At 43.0% G+C, this 23,116-nt stretch overlaps 1 protein-coding gene across 2 annotated transcripts; it reads left to right on the top strand.

Moving 5' to 3' along the window:
• The first annotated feature begins 232 nt into the window (after nucleotides 1-232).
• On the top strand, nucleotides 233-19,356 carry Asns (asparagine synthetase (glutamine-hydrolyzing)). 2 transcript variants are annotated; one of them, XM_027389897.2, is made up of 12 exons: nucleotides 233-355; nucleotides 4,062-4,333; nucleotides 7,828-8,065; nucleotides 11,124-11,309; nucleotides 11,519-11,620; nucleotides 11,979-12,106; nucleotides 14,102-14,228; nucleotides 16,664-16,770; nucleotides 17,006-17,106; nucleotides 17,942-18,023; nucleotides 18,110-18,265; nucleotides 18,708-19,356. In XM_027389897.2, the coding sequence occupies exons 2-12, from the start codon at nucleotides 4,085-4,087 to the stop codon at nucleotides 18,915-18,917; spliced, it is 1,686 nt and encodes a 561-aa protein (XP_027245698.1). In that variant the 5' UTR covers nucleotides 233-355; nucleotides 4,062-4,084; the 3' UTR covers nucleotides 18,918-19,356. The 2 variants fall into 2 exon arrangements, with proteins under 2 accessions (XP_027245698.1, XP_027245697.1); XM_027389896.2 differs by having other exon boundaries at nucleotides 296-436.
• Nucleotides 19,357-23,116: the final 3,760 nt, after the last annotated feature.

Below are 23,116 nucleotides of genomic sequence, written 5' to 3' on the forward strand. Positions count from 1 at the left end.
GGGTGATCTACTGTTGATTGGAGTATGGGACACTGTTCTCAACTGATGATGAATTCCCTAAAACATCCCAAGTAGGGAGACTTCTCATTGGTCAGCTAGGTAACCTGGGGTAGCCAGTGAGGCCCTGGGCCCGACCTCTGAGGTCATCCCGCATACAGGGTCACAGCACCTAAAAGAACAGAAGCAAGCCGAATTATCTCCTAACTCTCTTGGCCCCAAGCTGCCTCTTCGCGATGGCCTCAGCCCCGCCTGGCGTCGCACGTCAGCACTGCGGGCCACACCCCTGCGCACGGGTTGGGTCCCGGCGATATGATGAAACTTCCCGCACGCGTTACAGTAGCCCGGCTGCTCTAAGGTAAGAAGCAGTCCTCTGCTCCTTCGTGTCCCTGTGCTGCCTCCTCTCCCGCCTCCTCTGGCCCTAGCCACCAGCGAGCAGGTAAGCGGGACCCTGATGCTCGGGGCGGTGCGCTGTGCACGCCCGGGAGGCCGGAGGATGCTCGGTCCGCGCCGGCACACAGGTCCCGGGCACGCGGGTACCAAACACACCGGCCGGCGCCGGACAGATGCTGCGGTGCAGCGGGTGCCAGGGCGGGGCGGACGCGGGGCGATTGTTGCGCACCTGGGACGGAGATGGCCCGGGAAGCTCTCACAAGAGCGAAGTGCTTCGTGGAGGCTGGGCCGCTCCAGACCGGAGACCACGGTGGCCTTAGTCAGGACGCCGTAAATGTTATTATTTTTTACTGTCTGACGTCTAAGCCTGGGAAAGTTCGGCGATCCGAGGGCCTTGCTTGGGACCAGCTGGAAGCCTGCACAAGACCAGCCGCAGTTGGGCGCCCCAGGCTAGTTCTCGGGCCTGGTGGTCGCGCAGGACCCAGGCTCTCCCTCGCTCTAGAGCGAGGCTCTTTGGGGGTGGACTGGGGGTGAACTGTCTGGATCCCGCTTATCGAGCCCCCACTCACCTTGCTGCCCGGCCCCTCCCCCAGCCCAGCTCCACACTTGCAAGGCCGCCGAGTACAGAAAAAGGCAAAGGCTTGCTTTTTCTTAATAATGGGCAGCTGTTCACAGGCCTGGTTTCGGATTAATATAACGTTAAAATACAAGGACAAGTTTTGTTTTGCTTGGCCCGGGGCCTACAGCCCTTAACAGTTAACTCTTTTCGTTGATTATGTATAATATTGATGTAATATTGATTAGAATAAGACTTGCACAAGCCCACGGGTTAATGATTGAGATTTTAAAATAAGGAGATCCTGTGAAGTTTTGGTAGATCATCAGTAGAGTAGAATTTCTGTTCAATAGAATTTCTGGACGGCACCTTAGCGGCGCTGTCCGCCCGGGGAGCCACAGGATCCATTCACTTGCATGCACTGACCTCTAGAAACACTGGCTAGTCTAAACTGAGATGCTTTACAAAGTGTAATTTTGATGATTTGAAAACCGAACTTCTATGGATTTGGTTGTGACCCTTAGACTTTAACGTCTGAACTATTCCTCTGGCCTGGTTTTAATAATTTAAGTGTAAAATACAATTAATTTTGATTATATTGTATTGATTATTTTGCTTGGGGTGTGCCATGTTAAGGTACATTTACAATTCATTTCAGTACTTTCTTTTGCCTTTTTGACGGAGTTTATTAGTATATTAAAATCACACATATGGTTCACATTCCCTCTGGACAACACTGCTATAGAAGTTAACCATGAGATGTGGAAAACCACAGGGACAGATAACACTGAGGAAAATGAGGTACAAGGAGGGCCTCTCCCTGCATAGAAGACCGATTCCAATTACAAAGAAAGAGTTTGAATTTCCTTATTCCAACTAAAGGAAGGTATTTTAAACTCTTATTTCCACTCATAAGTGGCTGGCATATGTTTCATGTAACAGACAATTCATTAAAGAGCCGTAAGACCTAAGTAAATGATTTTCTGATGATCACAACTGATTTTCAAAGTGCGTTACAAATCCACTTTTCTTTCTTTTCCCCTTTTATTATTTTCCTCCTGCAATATAACCAGAACGCAGTTTCCCCTCCTTCTACTCCTTCCAGTTCCTCCCCACCTTCTCTTCCATCTGGAGACACTCCCTTCCTGTCTCTCCTTAGAAAAGAACTGGCTTCTAAGAGATAACAAAACGCAATAAAATAAAATATAATAAGATAAAATGAAAACTGTCATATTGAAGTTGGACAACACAAGCCAATAGAAAATTAAGGCAGCCCCAAGAAAAAGGCGTAAGAATAGAGATCCACTCGTCTACACATTCAAGAGTTCCACAGAACTAAACTGGAAGCTATAGAACATAGGCAGAAGACCTGGTGCAGACCTGTGTAGGCCCTGTGCTTGCCTCGTCAGTGTCCCTTGAGTTTGTATGAGCATTGCTCAGTTGTTTTAGAGGGCCTGTTCTCCATCCCCTTAGTCTCCCATATTCCTTCTGCTTCGGCTTCCTTGGGGTTCCCTGAGCTCCCATGGGAGGGATTTGATGGAGACATTGTGGTTAAAGCTATGTGGCTAAGCCACTTCTCATTGGCATTGAGTCAAACATTGCTTAGTAACAGCCACCCCTCTGACAGGTGTTGGTGTTGGACACCTTAATCCCAGCACTCAGGAAGCAGAGGCAAGTGGATCTCTGTGAGTTTGAGGCCAGCCTAGTCTACAGAGCTACACAGAGAAACCCTGTCTCGAAAAAACCAAAAAACCAAAAACAACTAAAAACCAGCCACCCCTCCAAACTCTGCATTTTCCTGCTGAATGCACAAACCAGTCCCACTGTAGACTATTTGGATAGCATTGTGGAAGGAACTGCATGTCACTTGCACTTTGTCTTCAAGTTTCTTTGCTTGATGGCATTTTTTTTTTTTTTTTTTTTTTTTTATGATTGGATCTGGTTTTGCTCAATGTGCATCAAACCTTCGATCCAGATGGAATAATTCGAAGGATTGTTCAGAGTGGCTGATGTGAGCCTGTGTGTCTTTAGGGTGGTTTTCCAGATTATGTTGCCATTTCTTGCAGATGTGCATTTTAAGCAGATACGGTACTATTTGCTAGTTGGAGATTCTTTATTAAACAATTTTGAGCTAGCGATATTCAAGTGACATTTGTAGGAATTACTTGCTTCCTGGTCTACAGGGATCTAAGTGGCCCCTTCCCCAACGTTGCTTCATCTCTCCGTATCTCAACTATTTTACTCACTAACCCATGCAGCTTTGAGGTACATATCTGAGAATATTTTTGTCATCGAGGACATTTTGATACTGAACTTTTCTGTTGTTGAGACAAGATCTCATGTAGCACAGGATGGCCTTGAATTCCTGATCACACTGCCTCTACCCCCACCCCCACCCCCACCTCCTGTGCTGGGATGATGTACCACAAGACCTAGCCATAGCAAATATTTTATATCCTCAGTCAGCTCAAGTGCTTGTTAGCATATTAGCTATCAGATTATTGTTTTCTTATTCTACATCACGTTTAGAGAAACCATTTAGATGTTAAGCTAGAAGTTATGACATGCTTGGTGAGATGTATTCACACTACATAATAGTGCTTATAAGCTCCTATTTATTCCCTTTGTATTTGACCTGCACAAAGTACAGATAAAGAAAGGGTATTTAATTGTAGAGGCTCAGGAAGAGCCTGTACTAACACAGAGAGCCTCCCACGGTTGGTTTTCTTTGAGATTCTCAACTGGAGAATGCTGATACTGGGATCACTTCCTAGCTTGGAGCCAGCCAAGCCAGCCATTGACCTTGGGAGCAATCCTGGGCTACAGAGACACAATGTGATGTGGCTGTTATTGGGTCTGACTCCCACCAAATCCTAAGGTGGGAGAGATGTGGGCTTTGGCTGGATGCTAAGCTTCTGTGTCTGGTTGAATGTAAAGCTCACTTGTATTTTTTAATATTTGTAAGCAAATTAAGTCTTCTCATTTGCCTGCCAACCCAATGGAAAACTGCTGCAGATAGAGATGGTTTGAGTCCAACTTTTTGGAGAGACTTGTGTAAGTTTCTGGAATCAAGGCTTGGTTACTGAATGTGAGCCCACTGTGCTTTTCTCCACAGAGTGCCTGCAGTTCTCCTGCAGGATGTGTGGCATTTGGGCCCTCTTTGGCAGCGATGACTGCCTTTCCGTGCAGTGCCTGAGTGCAATGAAGATTGCACACAGAGGGCCAGATGCATTTCGTTTTGAGAATGTCAATGGATATACCAACTGCTGCTTTGGATTTCACCGGTTGGCCGTGGTTGACCCCCTGTTTGGAATGCAGCCAATAAGAGTGAAGAAATACCCTTATCTGTGGCTCTGTTACAATGGTGAAATTTACAACCACAAGGCGGTAAGCAGAGTGAGGCTGGAGATAGCTGTCTATAATTAAACCCTAGATGTAGTGGTTATGATGTTCATATTCTGTGTCATACTCTTGGCTTTGCTAACCTTTTCCTGTGTTCTCACCTCATTTGCTCTGGTCATGTAGCTATATAGAACACTGACAGAGAAAGGTAAAATGACCTAGGTTTTAAAAACATGATTAAAAGGGGATGCCAATGCATCTTTTTTCTATTACAAATTTTAATGTTTATTAGGGCTGTGTTATGATCTGTGTTAGGTGGCAGAGGTACAGTAGGGAAAAAGATGGTTAGTTCTAAACTGCAATAGAACTTGTTCTGTTAGGAGACGGAGTCACTGTATAATGAACTTTCTGAAAGAGCCAACGTCGAAGTTATGCATATTCGAGAGCTGTGTGCAGGAGACTCGAATCGGGACAGTCACCCGAGGAACTAAGACTTAAACTGAGACCGAATGACAGGGACCACTAGCACAGCTGGGAAGAGTGTTTCTCAGGGTGAAGGGTAGCACGTGTGCAGCCCTGGAATAGGAAGCACTCAGGGATGATAGACTGAGTGGGTAGGGAAAACGTGGGGCTGGGAAGACAACAGGCTAGAATCTGGTGTATCATTCCAAGGACAGTAGCCATTGAGGACTTAAAGGAAGGATAGAATTGAAAACTTGGGAGGTGATGATCGCTGTAGCATTATGTAATACGGCCACTGAGAAATTTATTGCTGTTCCACACTTAGTAGGAGCCAAGTGGTAGAAAGGTGGCTGGAGGCAGGAGTACATTAAGTCTCTGCAGGGTTTAAGCTGGACCGGCTTTCTACTGCCGTGCCTTAGGACAGGAGCGGGTGAGGGGATAGAAATGTTGATGCCGTAAGCCAGACATGATCAGAACCTCCCAATCCAGGATTATTCGACTATAATGTTTTCATAAGGAAAACATTAAATCCGTAATTTACGAGATTGCACAAATAGAACTCCTTGCTATGTTTGCAAGCTCATTAACGCCTTCATCAACCAACCTTTAATTGCTGCAGAGCAATGTGCATGAAAATTGATAATTGTTAATATCTGCCTGTATTTATTTTACCTCTCTTAAGGTCTGCACATTCTTGTTATGCTGAACTAACTATTCTAGTATGATATCTATCAAACCAGAATAATACCTTTCCTCTACACTATAAAACCATTTGTCTGTCTTAGCTAACTTTAATAGTAAACATAAGACTCCATAACATCTAATATCCAATTCATGTTAAAGTTTCCCCTAAAAATGTTTATTTTTGTTTTGCTTTCTTTCTTTCTTTCTTTCTTTTTTTTTTTGATGTGTGTTTATGTGTGTGTGCTCGCCCGGTACACATGTTTTTTAGGGAAGATTTAGTCATTTGGTTATAATGTTTCTTGGTCAAGTTTGAAATTTCTGTGCCTATCCTTCACTGGTAGGCTTTTTATCCCAGCTATCTGTTGGCTAATCTCATTCCTGAACAAAAGTTTTTGTTTGCCAGTTTGCTTGCAAACTGTAGGGTTTGGCCAGTTAGCAAATATACCTTTATTAAAAGTCTGCTGTATACAAAGCTAAGAGATGAAATGTAAAGAGGGAAGTTAGGAGTGGAGGAAGGGAGTGAGGTGGGAGAGACTCAGGTATCATTAAGTCAGGTGACCAAGTTGTGCTGTCAGTATTGTCCAGCATCTCTCTGAAGTGGGGCGGGAAATATCTTGGTTTGTCTGAGGTTAGGAAATACCTGGTTTATTTTGACAGCATTGCTACTCATTAATTTTGTTAAGATGTTAAAAGTTAATATCTTAAAAAGTATATGTTATATTTGCAAAGAAACACTTTCTGCTGTTTCTATCAAGCATCTAAACTTATGCCAATGAAACAGCTAGAAACTTGTCTAAGAGTAGAATGAACAAGTTTAATCTTACCTATTTTCAGATATATAGCATCAAAGTTCTTTCTCCACCCCAAGTTTTGATAACACAAAATAGTATTTGCTGGTCCAGGAGACAACAAAGATCGACCAGAGGCCTACAACAAGTCGCATGCCAATGTGACTAGGAAGGTGGCAGGAGCAGTATATAGGAGCATCATTCCAGGAGTTAGAGTTAGTACTTGGGAATTTTCAGTCAATGAACACCTCCTTTCTGAATAAATTACTTTTGGAAAAGAGAGTGAAGGGATGCTAACTATTTGCAAGGCTGTAGAGTGTTTCCAGCCAGTGGGTAGGATTTCAAACCCCACCTCATTGAGTTAGGATTACCCTGGTAGTCCCTTATTTGAAGAGTGTCCAGATGGTAGTATTGTAAAGGCACCCAAAGCCCATGTTTTGACAATACTGTGCATGCTTTACACAAGGACCCACATGTTTGGGATGGAGAGACCTGAGGCATACATATGAATTGAAAACACAGTACAAGTCTGAAGTGGGGATATAGAGGCTTTGTTGTAGTGTTGGTGGTATGCTTAGAAAGTCTTAGAATCTGGGCACAACTCAAACCTCTTCACTTTGTTGGAGGTGACAGTGAAAGGCTCATTGCTCTTCCTATAGGGCATATGAACTGATGATAAAGCCCATGGTCATTTTGTCTGTCTCTGAGAAGTAGCTTTAATGTCACCACTGGCAAGGAAGGTCTGGATGCTTTCCACCCCTGGAGATTAGCAGCTTGGGTTTGGACCGTGTTGTTGTAATGGAATCATTCATTTGGCAGCAAGGAGTGATGACTAGTTTTGTCCTTTTCCTGTATGTTTTCAAGGTAGGTCTTTGAGAATGAGCAAGAAGAACCTCAGCTGATTCTGTGTCCCAACCCAAAAGTTGACAGTTGCTGAAGACACATTTTTAGTGACATGGTAACCAGGCAAACTGTTCTCTTAGTTTGTTGGACTGTCCTTATCCATACATATCCTTGTATTCTACCTTCAAAGATTGGAACACAGATTCGTGGAAAATGTTTGGGAGAAAATTGTGTCTATACTGAACATGTCCACGTTTTTACATCCTGCATAATATTGCATAACAATTATATTCTAAAGCATTTTGTATTAAGCGTTCTACATCTAGAAATGGTGTAAGTATACAGGAGGCTGTGTGTAGATTATATGTAAATAGTGCCATTTTGGAAATGGCACTAAACCACCTGTAGTTAATTATTTGGGGGCTGGGGTCCTGAAGCAAAGGATGGCTGTCTATGCAAATGTACCACATAGTGTGAACCATGGTGTGTAATGATGCACTTGGATCCTTTCATGTGTCACTGCTCTGATGCCTTCCCTCTGTGTCCTGTTTACCAGAATGCAATCTGTACTGTCATGAGTTCAGCCTTTTGGGGGAGAATTTACAGAAGTATGAGTTAAGACAAGGTAGATTTTGATAATGCCACATTTTTTAAAAAATCATCAAAGCACATGGACTGATTATAGACCCTAAAAAAATACTGAATCAGGATTCCTAGTGGATGCATAGGATACTAACATTTTGTTTGCTCTGTTTCCTTAAGCTACAACAACGCTTTGAATTCGAGTATCAGACCAATGTGGATGGTGAGATTATCCTGCATCTCTATGACAAAGGAGGTATCGAGCAAACCATTTGTATGTTGGATGGGGTGTTTGCATTCATCTTGCTGGACACTGCCAACAAGAAAGTTTTTCTGGGCAGAGATACCTATGGAGTCAGGCCCTTGTTTAAAGCCATGACAGAAGATGGATTTCTGGCTGTGTGTTCAGAAGCTAAAGGTAATAATGGTATTTTACTATTCTGAGCTTGTTTCTTCCTGGATGATACTGCAAATCCTATAGGTGTCAATCAAAAAGTTTACAAATGACTAGTAGATTGATACTCAGTGTGAAGAGGATTTGACATCCTGATCACCCCTCTCCTACTTTTTCTTGTGTGTGTGGTCTCTCTCTCTCTCTCTCTCTCTCTCTCTCTCTCTCTCTCTCTCTGTGAGTGTATGTGTATCTGTGCATGCTCATGCGTGCATGTGCACATATAGAGGCCAGACACTGTCATTGGATGTCTTCTTCTATCACTCTTACCTTTTTTTTTGTTTTGAGTCACTGTTTAACCCTGACTGTCCTGGAACTCACTATGTAGATCAGGATGGTCTAGAACTCACAGAGATCCACCTGCCTTTGTCTCCTGAGTACTGGGATATAGTGTGCACCACTATATCTGGTTCCGTCTTAGTTTTTGTGGCAGTCTTTGGCTGTACTTGGCTCACTGATGTCACTGATTAAGCAAAACTGGGTAGTCACTGGGCTCCAGGCCTCTACCTGTCTGCCCTGTCCTGCCCTCCCTGTGTTGGAGTTAGAGATGCAGAACACTGCTACCAGGTTTTTTGTGGGTACTGCGGATCTGAACTCAGGTCCCCATGTTTGCTGGGCAGGCACTTTATTGACCAGGTATTCTGTAGTCCCTGACTCTTCTGGCCACTAGGAAATGAACAGGTTTCTTCTGCATGCAGAGTAGTTCTGCCATGGTTTACAGATAGGGCCAAGTGACCATGGGCTTGGTCATTGTGACACAAATGTGTAAGCTAAAATAAATATTCCCTTTTAAATATTTTATCTTGGGAATATATATATATATATATATATATATATATATATATATATATATATATATGCCTCCAGGCCAGAAGAGGGCACCAGACCTCATTGTGGATGGTTGTGAGCCACCATGTGGTTGCTGGGAATTGAACTCAGGACCTCTGGAAGAGCAGTCAGTGCTTTTTGAGCACTGAGCCATTTCTCTAGCCCTATCTTGGGTATTTTATCACAGCAATAGATACCTTGCTAATACACATAGCATTTTCTGGCAGCAAATTTGGTAAGCGACTAGTATCAAGTTTTCTATAATATATCTTTGCTATCTTGAATCCTTTGCCATTTGGTTTTCAGATTTAATGTGGCTTGAAACAAGGATCTTGATCTCTTAAAGAATTCTTAGCACACTAACTATAGTTTGGGTATTAACGGATGCTTGGTCTATCAACAAGCAGCACAGGGCATTATGCATCACTTACCTAAAGTCCTGTTAGGGAAACCTGGCAAAGGGCATAAAAGCAGGAGTCCATCCTGCTTCTCATGGCTGTCCTTTGGACCCTTAGACCTAATGGCTCCTTGATAGGGAACTGTGATCTCACGAATAGTTTATTCTCTGAAGTTTGGTTGTTTTCTGCATCCTTAACTCTGTCCTTTTCCTGACTGTCTTAATTACCTTTCTGCTACTGTGATAAGATGCCATGACTAACACAAGAGTTCATTTGGGGCTCACAGATTCAGAGGGTTAGAGTCTATGACGTCATCATGGTGGCAGGCAGGGCAGGTTGCGGATGAGGGCTCGAATCTTTATCCATAAGCATGAGGCAGAGAGAGCTGACTGGGGATGATGTGGGCTTTTGAAACCTCAAAGGCCACCTCTAGTGATATACCTCTAACAAGGCACACCCCCTAATCCTTTCCAAACAGTCCTATCCACTGGGGACCAAGTATTCAAACATGAGCCTATAGGGGCCGTGCTCTTTGGAACCACCACACAGACTGAATGATGTCACTTGTAGGGCTGTGTTCCTTTATCGGTCTTTCAAAACACCTCAGCACAGTTCTCTGCTTAACCTGCCAGTGGCTGGCATCCTCTACTGGGGTGTGCAGCATTCGAGCTCTGCCAACTCACGAGAACACTGGCCGCCTTCGGCCTCTAAATTCTGTGCATCCTGACTGGGTTAAGAAACTCATCGTCAATTATAACAAGTATCTGTGTGGATAGGGTGTTAACTACTGACAGTGAAACATTGGCTTTTGTTTCAAGGAAGCTAATGCCTATATATAAGAACTGCTTGAAGAAGCTTAAGTTATGGCTTTCTCACACACATTATATGGCAGCTGCTTAGGGAGAGGTGCCGGCTTCTGAGTGCCTGATAGTGGGTCATTTTGCTTGGTAAAGCTGTGGGAACCATGGTCTTTTTTTAAAAATGCCTCAATGATGACAGAAATGCTTGACAAAATATCATGATGTTAATGAAGGCAAGGGTGTAATTATGTCACTAGACCCAAGAGAAATTATAAATGGGTGTTTATTGGGGAACATTTAGCAGAAAATACAAAGAACCGCTGGAGCATTTCCCTGCTCTCCCTATGGGATCTGCAAATTGGCCAGATGTGGGGGGGACACACATGCCTCAAACTCCTCTCTTTCCGAAGCTACACCCAAAAGGGCCACAACCCTGCCTATATGTTAACATTTTGATTTCTCTATTTTCTCGGACTTAAATGTCTTCTTGTTTGTTTTCTGGAAGAAAATCAACTTTCCCTTTAAAAAAGTTTTATTCTTTGGAAATGTTATAGGCATCTAAAAAATAGGTTTCCTTGACTTGAAATTTCTGATAGGGAAAGGAGGTAGATGTCCAAGATTTAAATAGAGGGAGCAGGGTCATTCAGTGAGGGCATTCTGAGAAAATGTAACACCCGGACAAACACGGGTTAAAAGGTGAAGTCTGGAATCTTTATGTCACACTATATTCAGAAATGATCTTGAAATGGAATCAAGAGTCATTTTCCCATTGCATCAAATAACTACAAGTCCATGAAGTTTGTCTTCTATCTCCATGCCACTCTGACCTCTTTAGTAAACAGATGTAGGTTTTTGGGTAATTATTTCTTCTCCCACTGTTGGTTTGCATAGCGGACATATACTTGTATTTAAAGGGGAACAGGAATTAGAGGATGTTAGCCGACTGTAAAGCCTGTAGAGAAGCACTCAATTGCATGTGTTGCTGTTGTGCATCTGCAGGGCTCGTTTCCTTAAAGCACTCCACAACTCCCTTCTTAAAAGTGGAGCCCTTCCTTCCTGGACACTACGAAGTTTTGGATTTAAAACCAAATGGCAAAGTTGCATCTGTGGAGATGGTGAAATACCATCACTGCAGAGATGAACCACTGCACGCCCTCTACGACAGCGTGGAGAAACTCTTCCAAGGTGACTGGTGCCCAACGCCTACCCCTGAAAGCACAGGAGCCACTCACACTGCCGAATCATTTTGATTCCAAGATATGTTTGCTCTTTGATTTGGAGGTGGTGGGAATCTCCTCGTGGCACGGCCATCACGGTGGTATAGGGGACTGCATGCCTTACCTCAGCTAGCTCAGTTTCTCTGGGGCTGTTTCATTTACTTTCTGTGTTGATAGGCTTTGAGTTAGAAACGGTGAAGAGCAATCTTCGTATCCTGTTTGACAGTGCTGTCAGGAAGCGCTTGATGACGGACAGGAGGATCGGCTGCCTTTTATCAGGTGAAGTCAATTTAAAGAAACATACCATTTTGCTGGTATTTAAATGAAATACCAGCTGGCCCTGAGCTTTATTATAGATGTGCTTATAGGCTATATTTGCTAGTGTAAGAGGTGGTTGGTACACATTCCTTATAATCCTGTGAACTGATTTTCTTCTAAACCACTTTAGATATAGTTACCATTGTAGGGGCCAGTAAAATTTATGTGTTATATTCTTTACTTACTAAACTTGATTTCAATTTATAAAACTTGGAGATCTTAAGAGTCAAATTCCAATCCAGATGTTTAGCAGGTGTGTCATCGCCTTTGCCCTGTCTAATGAAGGCATGTAACTATCGGGCTTGTTCTCGTGCTGCAGGGGGCCTGGACTCGAGCTTGGTTGCCGCCTCCCTGCTGAAGCAACTCAAGGAGGCTCAAGTACAGTATCCACTCCAGACATTTGCAATTGGCATGGAAGACAGCCCTGATCTACTAGCCGCTAGAAAGGTACATTATAACCTGTCCATTGTGTATTTAGAACTTAGTCATGTTATTAGACTCAAAATCAAGTTGAAGCCGTCCTAGTTTGCCTGCCATTACTGTGCGATAAAGGCCATGACCAAAAGCAGCTTGGGGAGGAAAGGACTTATTTGGTTTACATACTCCTTGTCACAGTCCATTGAGGGAATCCAAGGTGAGGAACGTGAGGCAGAAACCTGTAGGCAGGAACTGAAACAGAGACCATGGAAGAGCACTGCTTGCTCCTCCTGGCTCCAGATTCTTAGCTTTAGTTCCCAAACCTTGAGTCCTTGCCTTGGTAATGGACTGTGACTCAGAATATGTAATCCAAATAAACTCTTCCCTCCCCAAGTTGATTTTGATCACGGTCTTTATCACAGCCATAGAGAACAATCTGGGGTAGAAATTGGTACTGGGATTATGGGCTGTTGCTGTGACTGACAGATCTGAGCATGTTGTCTGGAAGAATTGTGGAAGGACTTTGGAGCTTTGGGCTGGAGTGTTCAGAGTTTGGTGAGCTAATGTGGAAACTTGGGAGAAAATGCTGAGAGCCGTGCACGTGATGGGGCCTGGCATTCGAAGTTTCAGAGGGAGTTTTTATGCTGCTTTGTAATGAGGATCTGTGGTTCTGGTGAAGCTGAGGCTGAAGAATCAGTTGTGAGAAGACCCACAGCATTTAAACAAAACAACAGTGTTGATAATAGTGTTGCTTCTGTTTCTGCCACTGATCCCGGGAAATATTTAAAATAGAACGGAAGTGCTAGACTTTTACCTACTGGGTACTTGGTTTTTTGAGACAGGGTTTCTCTGGCTATTCTGGAACTCATTCTGTAGACCAAGCTAGCTTCAAAGTCAGAGATCCACCTACCTCTGCCTCCTGAATGCTAGGATTAAAGATGTGAGCCACTACCGCCCAGCTCACTGGGTACTCTAATCCACAGTGTCCCAACAGTCTTGACAAAGACTCAGTGATTATAGTTGTCTTCTGAGAGTGAAGGTGTGGTCAGTGTTAACACTTCAGGCTTTGAAGTCTACTTAATGGTTTCAAGTCCTGATTCTACTGTGGAAGTCTTCACTGTTACACAACAGTATTTTCAGTAGTATGATGAGATAGTGTGTGTGTGTGTGTGTGTGTATGTGTGTGTGTGTGTTTGAGGCAGGGTCTTATATTTAGTTTAGTCTGGGCTGGAACTTACTGTATGATCTAGGCTGGCTGTAAGCTCATAGCAATCATTGGATTTCAAACTCCCAAGTGGGATTTCCCCATCTTGTGGGGTCACAGGCATGAGCCACCACACACACAGCTTGCAGTGGGATAGTTTTAAAGTTAAAATATGTATTCATATGGAGTGTGTGGTATAGATGGTGTGTTGTAAGTACTTTAGTGAATGTGAGCTGTAATTTTATTTCTTATGAAGCATTGTGGTTTTCAGAACTGTAGGCAGAGCAGGCCTTGTCCACACAACTCTCTGCAGATGTGGTTCTAGCTCTGGAAAGACCTAATGTGGCTGAGAAAGGCCCAGAGAAGAATCTCAACATATAGGTATATGCTGGAAGTAGAAGGCTGTTTGTGTAGGACCAACATGCTGGATATAAAATTAGGCATTTCGTCTCAGCAAAAAATGGTGCTTAAAAGAGGACCGGGTTGGACTAGAGAGAAATGGGGTAGGTTAGGTAAAGTAGGAGAGAGCGGTGCACTGATTGGAACTTGGACTGTCCGGCTCTAGCTGTGATTTGGAAAGATCTAGTAGATGTACTTCCCGTGGTTGAGTGGGGATGAGGGCCAGGCAGAGGCACCCAGCAAGCTTCCACCAGCATGCGGTGGTCTGTACTGCTTCTTGCCATAGTGTTTTGGAGAGACAGTTGAGTCTTTCGCTTTGTTTCTTTTCACCATGTTAATTCAGGACGCTTTGAGAGGAACTGGTCTGTTTCACTTTCAAAAGTAGCTCTTTAACAAACATATGGATTTTTCTTAACAATCAGGTGGCAAATTATATTGGAAGCGAGCATCACGAAGTCTTATTTAATTCTGAAGAAGGCATTCAGGCCCTGGATGAGGTCATATTTTCCTTGGAAACTTACGACATTACAACAGTTCGAGCATCTGTAGGTAAGGGATTTTGTTGTGAAAAGTTTTAATACTGAACACGGAGAAGGTTTAAGATGATTTCAGTTTATGTAAGATGATTTCAGTTTAAGAAAAATCGTCTAAATATGAATACAAGCAAAATTTCTATATAGCTTTTTATATTACAGTTTTAAGACCATTTAAGAGTGTCCTGAATTTCTTTTCAACCGGAGGAAGTGCTTTTAATGACTATCATCACCATATCTTGTGAACTTGAATTTACAAGGTCAGCTCTGCCTACAGTCTTAAAGAATGCTTCATAAAAATAAGTAACAGTTCACGTTTACTAAGCACATAGTATATACTAGGTTCTGTTTCCTACACTTTATATGAACTCTTCTGTTGTAACCAGTGTGCTGACTCACACCTGGTGGGTGGTTCAGCACCCAAGGACCCGAGCAGGAGGACTGCTGTGCATCTGGCATTTATGGCGTCACTAGAATGGACACATGTTTTGGCTCCCTTTTCTTCCATTTTCTTTGTGTAAAGTATCTTGGATGATTATAGTTGGGCCATAATACCAAGTACCTTGACTTAGGAATATCTCATTGCTGTTGATGATCTAAGCTGTGGGAAAACGATGCAGTATATTTGTTCATTGCAGGCTTGCCAGTTTTTTAATTTGTAAGAAATGGAACTTCATCTGAGGCATTTGAGGTGGCTTACATTTTCAGGGGTTCAGTCCATTATCATCATGGTGGGACATGGTGGATTGCAGGCAGACATAGTCGGAGTCACACCGAGCAAAAAAGCTTGAACAAAGCCCACCTCCACAGGGACATAGTTCCTCTAATAAGCCCACACCTATTTCAATAGGCCACACCTCCTAATGGGAACCAATTACATTCAAACTACCACAAAAGCCAAACACAGTAAAATAGTATATGCCTGTATATGTGTATAGGTTATGTGCAAATACTATCATTTTCTAAGAATCTGAGGCATCGGAAGATATGGGTAGCTGAAGGGAGGTCTCAGAACCCATCCCAAATGAATACTGAGGGAGAACTGTTCTTTTGTTTGTTTGTTTGTTTTTACTTTTTTCAAGACAGTGTCTCTGTGTAGCCTTGGCTGTCCTAGAATTCACTCTGTAGGCCAAGTGAGCCACAAACTCACCATGACCCACCTGTCTCTGCCTCCCGAGTGCTGGGATTAAAAGTGTGTACCACCACTGTCCATCTGGGAACAGTGTTCTTTATAAAATGGGGAAATAGATCTGTACTATAATACATTTTCCTTGAGGAGTTCTTATGTAGATGTATTATAATACTCCGTGACACAGCTTACCCATTCCTAGTTATTATTTACGTTATTACTTAGAGCAAGTCATGCAAGCACTACTAGTTGTAGCTGGTGGACACATTCTGAAACAAGAAGTGGACCACAAGTCAGATAGACCCAAAGTTGTTGAGCCCTTAAAATGCTACTAGCTGAGTAGGCCTCTTTTTAAAACTCACTTTGGAGTACAATAAAAACCCTTGGGTATTAACAATGGTTTGGCCTTCTGAAACATAGTTAAATAACCACATTTATAACATTGGCTGTGATTGAATTTTCATGGTGCAGAAGCGCTAAGAAGAATAGGAATGAGATTGGAGGAGATGGGAGTGTAGAGAGATGTAGAACGGGTGCCAAGCAAGCACGTTTTAATACCATGCAGAACCTTAATCAGATGTGGAGTTTGGAAGTGAGGAGTGATAATGAAAAAGAGTAAAACAATTAAAACTAAGTTGTTTCTGTTAGTTCATAACCCCAGGTAAACAACTTTTTAACAATGAGTGTTTTTTTTGTTTTAACTCAGAATTTTGTGGGCTGAAAGTCCAACAGCATGGTGCTTGGTGGGTGACATCAACGAGCTACGAGTGAGGGAGAGATTTTGTAGTGAAACCAGAGGCCAAGAATAGAAAGGGGCTCTGTTTTAAACAATCGACTTGGGAGAACTAATTTGGTTTCCCCTGGGAATTGCCTTAATACCTTCCAAGGCAAGTTTCTTGAGCACCCAAGTAACCCCAAGCAGACTTTTACCCATCACTTCTCCCTTCACCATGGACCACACTTCCAACATGAGTCCTTGGGAGAACAAATTGCATCCAAAGCCTTGCACTACCCAAGGCGTTACTCTTCTGTAGTAATGTTAGTTTGAAGCCATGGTATTTAGGTAGTAGAGTGGTTCAAGTTAGCAAAATTTTGAGGTAGAAAGTCTTGCTCTAGGAACATAAGTTTGGAACATATTTATAAGATTAGGCTATTTTCTTGCCTAAGTAAGGTTGCCTAAGTATATCTGTGATCATTTTGGAAGTTGCTTATATTAACTCAAAGTCCAAGAAGACATTTCAGCCTGCAGTTGTTTGTGAAAGCTAAGTTAAAGGCTTTCTATAAGACACATTGGCATCAATGTTAATTTCTCTTTCATTAAGGTATGTATCTAATTTCCAAGTATATTCGGAAGAACACAGACAGCGTGGTGATCTTCTCTGGAGAAGGGTCAGATGAACTTACACAGGGCTACATATATTTCCACAAGGTGAGCACTCTGGAGTGAAAAGATTTCCAGGCTGAGTTAAGAAAAGTTGGAATCACTTGACTGTTTTCTATACTGTCTCTGTGATGTGTAGCATTGTGTGTGTGTGTGTGTGTGTGTGTCTGTCTGTCTGTCTGTCTGTCTGTCTTCCTCATCACTCATTTTCAATGTAAAAGGGAAAGATAAAGGCTGCCTGTGTGCCAAAGCAAAGCCACTCACCTTTTGGTCTACTAAATAGGCTCCTTCTCCAGAGAAAGCAGAGGAGGAGAGTGAGAGACTGCTGAAGGAACTCTACCTGTTTGATGTTCTCCGAGCCGACCGAACTACTGCTGCCCACGGGTAACCTTATACTCAGCTGTAAAAGAAAGAAGGGAGAGGGGAAAAACTCGATGGGATCAGTTGCTTACTTTTTCGTTTCTTTGCAGTTGACTGTAAAGAGTGACTTTTAACTAAACTTATCCCCAAAGAGCTGGGCTACCGGCCTGGATGCTATCATTGGGTGAGGAGAGAGCATCTTCTGAGCTGTGGCAGGCAGGGTTTGTGTCATTAAATCATAACAATAATGTGCCATATGTGGCCTAGAGGGAAAGCAGCAGCTGCTCTTGCTAAGCATTTTAGAATGTCCTGAGGGGACTGGGAATGAAGATGCACGAGGTTGGATAAGATTACATACTAAAAATGTTTCTTTGTGCCATTTCTTCTTGGCTAGAGCTTTCACGTTTAACCGGGCTTGTTGAAGAATAGAAGACCCTTATTGTGCAAGATAAACACCTGCCATTCAATAGCTTAGTTTCTTCTACTGAATTGTATTTAGTTGAATGGGCTGTAATCGTAGGTTTTACCTGTCTGCACATCCTGACCAGAGTCACTAGGACTCTGTACACAGGATGGGGTATTTGCCCTCATGATTCCTGACTCTTCTGCTCTTAGAGAAGCAGTTAATTTTTCATAGACACAGTAGGAAAGAGATAGTTTCAAAAAGGAAGCTTCCCTCCCTAGATGCTGGTTTGATTTTTGAGTACAGGCTTTAGCATGTATCTAGTCACGCAGAGCGGCCATTAGGAGGCTGAAACATAAGTCTATAATCTGCATGGCCCAGTCTGGTGCAGCTTCTGGGACACATGGCAGCTGCTGACCAGCCTTCTGGCTGAGATTGTCTTCTGTTTTCTCCAAGTCTTGAACTGAGAGTCCCGTTTCTGGATCATCGGTTTTCCTCCTATTACTTGTCACTGCCACCAGAAATGAGAATTCCAAAAGTAGGTAAATCGACTCTGGATAAAAACCCAAAATGCCACTGGCTCTGCTGATGACTTCACTGACCCTCCTTTCATGTTCATGTCAGAATGGGATAGAAAAACATCTCCTTCGAGAGACGTTTGAGGACTCCAACCTGCTACCCAAAGAGATTCTCTGGAGACCAAAAGAAGCCTTCAGTGATGGGATCACCTCAGTTAAGAACTCCTGGTTTAAGATTCTACAGGATTATGTTGAACATCAGGTTTGTCTTTAAAGAGATTTTCTGCAACAATATAGTTTAGCAGAGACCTGGGATCTCTGTTTTGTATTTAGTTTGTGTCTATAGGAGAATTACAGTTCCTACAAAGAGTACCACTTTTGTAAGTATTACATAAGAATGAAAGAATATGTAGTATTGATGATGAAAAGAACAGGCATGGAGGGGACACTTAGGAATCATCACTGATCCTTTTCCATATGTCTGGGTACCCTAGGAACAAATAAATCATACACTGAGCACCCAAATATGAAATAAGCACGGGGATTTTTAAGATACTACTGCATCTGTTTCAGATAGCTTGTTTCAGAATTTTTCTAAATAATGGGTCTTGGTAATTTATAGTATGCCTTTACTTTAGTTTGGTCTGTATTAGCTATTAGAGCAAATCCAAATAAAAATGTGATGTTCTTAATTTATCTTATAGGTTGATGATGAAATGATGGCAACAGCAGCCCAGAAGTTTCCCTTCAATACTCCCAAAACTAAAGAAGGCTATTACTACCGCCAGATCTTTGAACGCCATTACCCAGGCCGGGCTGATTGGCTGACCCATTATTGGATGCCCAAGTGGATCAATGCCACCGATCCTTCTGCCCGAACTCTCACCCACTATAAGTCAGCTGCCAAAGCTTAGATATTCTCTAAACTCTAGTGTAAAAGTGTTCTTCTCACTCTGAAGGCAGAGACCGTGAGACAAACACAGTAATGCAAATCAACCATCAACTGCTCAGGCTTACATAGGCATGGAAAGAAATAAAAACATTACATCTAAAATGACTTCTGGTGGTGGATGCAGCCTCATTAGAGGCAACTGGAGACAGAGTAGCATTTGCTGTATTACCACCATGAATGAGCTAAGCTAAAAGGGAGAGCATATAATCTTTGAATCTCAGTTCTGCCTACAATCTTAACAGCTGGCTAAGCAGACAGGGATGTGAGTCCTTTGTGGGAATTTATGACAGTTCTGCTTTATAGGACAGGATTCAGTTTTTGCTTTCTTATGTTGTGTTAATAAGCCCCTCTGAAGACTTGGGGAGTTGGGAATAAACTTTTCAAATAGAGTCAGATGCTAAGTTAGGCTTTTGTGGGTCTCTATGGAACTGTTAATGTGGATGCACAACACTAGGTGTTATGTAACTACTTCCCACAGCTCTTTCCTATTAAAGCTGTGGTGGTGGGCCAGGTATGGGCCCTGGGCCCTTGTTTATTGATGCTGATTCCAGAGGAATTGTCCATGTAGGAAATACCACTTAGAAACAGAAGCCACTCATTTGAACTCTTCTTGAGTGCTTCAGGCCAACATGGTGAGATACATACATGGAATGAATTTAGCTGTTCAAAACCTTTGGAAAGGGATGTTTGTAAAAGAATTCCTGATGGTATCAGATATTTTGGTACATGATTCTCTGATCACTGGGGAGACTGCAGCAGGATTAGGAGTTCAAGGCCAGCCTGTGCTACATGGTGAGGATGTCTCAAACAAAGGACTACTTGATGGGAAAAGCTATTGAGGGCAGCTGTAGGCCCTGACTTACCATGTATAAATGTGTCTATGAAACTGAAGATGAAGCCTTACTGTAGGGTAGCCTGATAAGCATTAGGTTATCTTGTATTTATAGACATTTATGTATTTAAACTTAGCTTGATTTGGCACTATACCTATTTTCTGCTAAAGTTTGCCCATCCCAGCAACATGGCATTGCAAATACTTTGGATTCGGATCTGTGACCTTGATTGACACATGACACAGTGCACATGGCAAGATCCAAGTGTGGCATAAAGCACATTGCCAGTTTTGAGGGTGTGGTATAGGCTTCAGATTTTAACTTTAGTGACTAAGGTATGTCGTATTCAGATGCCAGTCAGAACTCTGACACACATGGAGATAGTTAAGACAACCTCACAGCGCCAAACTTGCGTGTGAGAGAGAGCCTTTTGTCCCTCTGCCAAATGCCCAAGAAAGGTATACTTCGGTTTGTAGTTTCAGAGCTTATTTACGGCTCTTGATTGGCTCGTTATGGTTGTTGGCTACATCACTTCGCTGTCAGTCGTGAGACAGAAAATCAGGTCAGAAGAACCCACTGGAACACAGCTGTTCACCTCATGGCTGTGGAAAAGCAGGAGGAAGGGGTTTAAAGACAGCCCCCCAGGACATCTCCAGTGACCACCAGGCCTCACTTCCAAAAGTCCCTGCCATCGAAGTAATTATCATTCAATTAATGAATCCATGAATGGATGTATTCGTTAATTAGTCAACCTTTCTGATCTAATCACTAGACAGTGATTGTGTGCACTAATTGGAGACTGAGCCTTTGACCCATGAGCCTGTGGGGCAGACGTCATACCCAAACCATAACAAACAAGGTTGCCCATAATGGCTACAGATACCTTTCATGTGGTTAACCTTTTCTTTTGCAACTTCAAAGGAAGTTGCAGAAAGTACTACTAGGTTTTCTAGCCTGTATGTGGTCCACCAACACATACTAAGCCCACTAAGGTTTCTAGGCCATCCCAATGGATCCCATTCACACAGGTCTGCTAATAGGCAGTCAGTCCTTTTAGGCACCTTTATAACCTTTATAACCTTTATAACTAAGGATTCCCAGCTGACACCTTGCCTCTTCAGCCTCACCTCTCCAGCAGAGCTTTGCTTCCCTTTGACTTAGAATCTGCTCTAAGAAAAGGTACCATATATACCATATAAGGTACCATATATACCATAGCACCATTTTTGTGTTTTATTTTTTTAAAATGAAAGTAAAGCCCCAAATTCTCTCTTAGCCTTTAAACAATGGTCAGTGTGTTCTTGCACATCTTTCACTGAAAAGGTACCATTGTACCTTTGGTAGGTAGAGTTCCAAAGCTCCTAGTACAGGGGTAATATAGAAAGCTAACCCTGAGCCTGATAGGCTAGCCCCAACCCACTTTTTAAAGAAGTTTGTGTGACATTCTGGCTGTGGCCACGGTGTCAGCTTGCTACTTAATACCTTTTTTGTTAATACCTATATGGTTCAGAACCTGTCTGGGAGGTAACATCAAAGCCACACACACAGTTTGCTCACACACAGTTAGAAAGCGTTGTTACCCAGTGACACTCTGCACCTGCCCTAAGTAACTTAACTTGTTGCCTTAACTTACCCAACTGCAAGCTTGGCAGGTTTTACATTCCAAAAGTGGCTATAGCTGTGTTCCTGGTCTACCTCCCCCAAATCTTGCTACTCTGTAAAATGTCTGCTTCCTCACTCTTGAGCCAGGTAGGAGTTTATGCTCACGCTGGCTAGCAGGATGGAGTGGAAGTGAAGTGATATTGGGAGACTTTTGTGATTTGGTGTCACTTGTTTTTAATGTGGAAGGAAGCCCCAGGCAGAGGCGAGTCATTTGTGAGAGTTGACCTCTCCAGTGACCACTCATTCAACATTGAACGACTCTGACCATGCCTGTGAGTGAGTGAATGAGTGAGCGAGTGAGTGAGTTGAGCCAGCCTCTGGAAGATTCCAGCTCCTACTCGGATAGTTCCATCTGTGACCTTGGTGTGGTGCCAGAGATTAGCCAGTCTTGGACTCTGGCCATGTTCTTCTGGCCATGTTCCTCATTCATAAACCCTAGAGCACAATGGGTTATCAGCAGTGTTAAGGTGGGGAACCAGTGGCTCTGACTATCACAGTAACTGGAAACGTTATGTAAACGTTGTTTACACAGGTTATGGAATCTGCCCTATAGAACAATAACCTAACTAGTACGGGGTTTATCTTGGGTTAGCCAGGCTGTTTGCTCCTAGTGTCTTGGTGGCAGTCCTCCCTCTCTATTGTATTGTTGTCACTGGGAAGCAAAAGGAAAAGATTCCTCTGGGCTACTGTAGGGACAAGAGTGGGGAAAACAGGGTATGCCCTCAGGTTCCTATGACAGCTGAGAAAACACATCCTACTGCAGTGTATCACACTGGAGTTAGTTTTCATTAAAATTGTGTGCCCATTTTGCCTAGTGGAGGGCTTTGTTCATTGATGAGGGTTTTATAACCACTCGCATCCAGGGAAACATTCTTCCATCAATCAGGGTAAATATGGACTGAAATGTAATGCTTACACACATCAATCACTTCGTTCAATTTCCAAACCAGTCATGTGGCAGCACTTAAGTCCACATGTGTTGGTATTAAAAAGAAAATGAAGTATTTTGGGCCCGCCCCCATCCACTAACCCACCCTCTGGTCACCAAATAGTTCTCTCCTTTGTATAACCTACACTCACCTTCAAGAATGACATACTAAGGATTCCATACTGCTGTGGCTTGAAACCAAGACCTTGGGGTTTCTGGGTGAGGCCAGGCTGAGAAGCAGTGGACTAATACCCTCTTCCTCACTTGTCTGCTTTATAATAAAGAAACAATAGTACAATTGCAGCAGCAGCAGCAAACAATGCTGTGGGATATTTGTACACTGCATGGAGATACACTGCTGTGACTGGTTTCATAAAGAGCTGAACGGCCAATAGCTAGGCAGGAGATATAGGCAGGACTTCTGGGCAAAGAGGAGGGTAGGAGGAGATAATTGAGACACCATGGAGATCCAGAACGAGTCGGGCACACAAAATGGGAGAGGTAAAAGGCACATGGTAGAACACAGATTAATAAAAATATGGGTTAAATTATAAGAGATTGTCGGACAAGCCTACACTAAGGCAGAGCTTCATAATAAGTCTCTGTCTCATTGTTTGTGAACTCCTGGCCCAAAGTAAAGTCTGATTACCCCACAATGAGTGAGCGGCCAGTAAGGACACGGTGAACTGTGCGGCAACATTGACGCCCTTCCTGCTGCTCTCCTGCTTGAAGAACCCC

Source organism: Cricetulus griseus (assembly GCF_003668045.3).
Source record: "Cricetulus griseus strain 17A/GY chromosome 1 unlocalized genomic scaffold, alternate assembly CriGri-PICRH-1.0 chr1_0, whole genome shotgun sequence".
NCBI classification, from domain to species: Eukaryota; Metazoa; Chordata; class Mammalia; order Rodentia; family Cricetidae; genus Cricetulus; species Cricetulus griseus.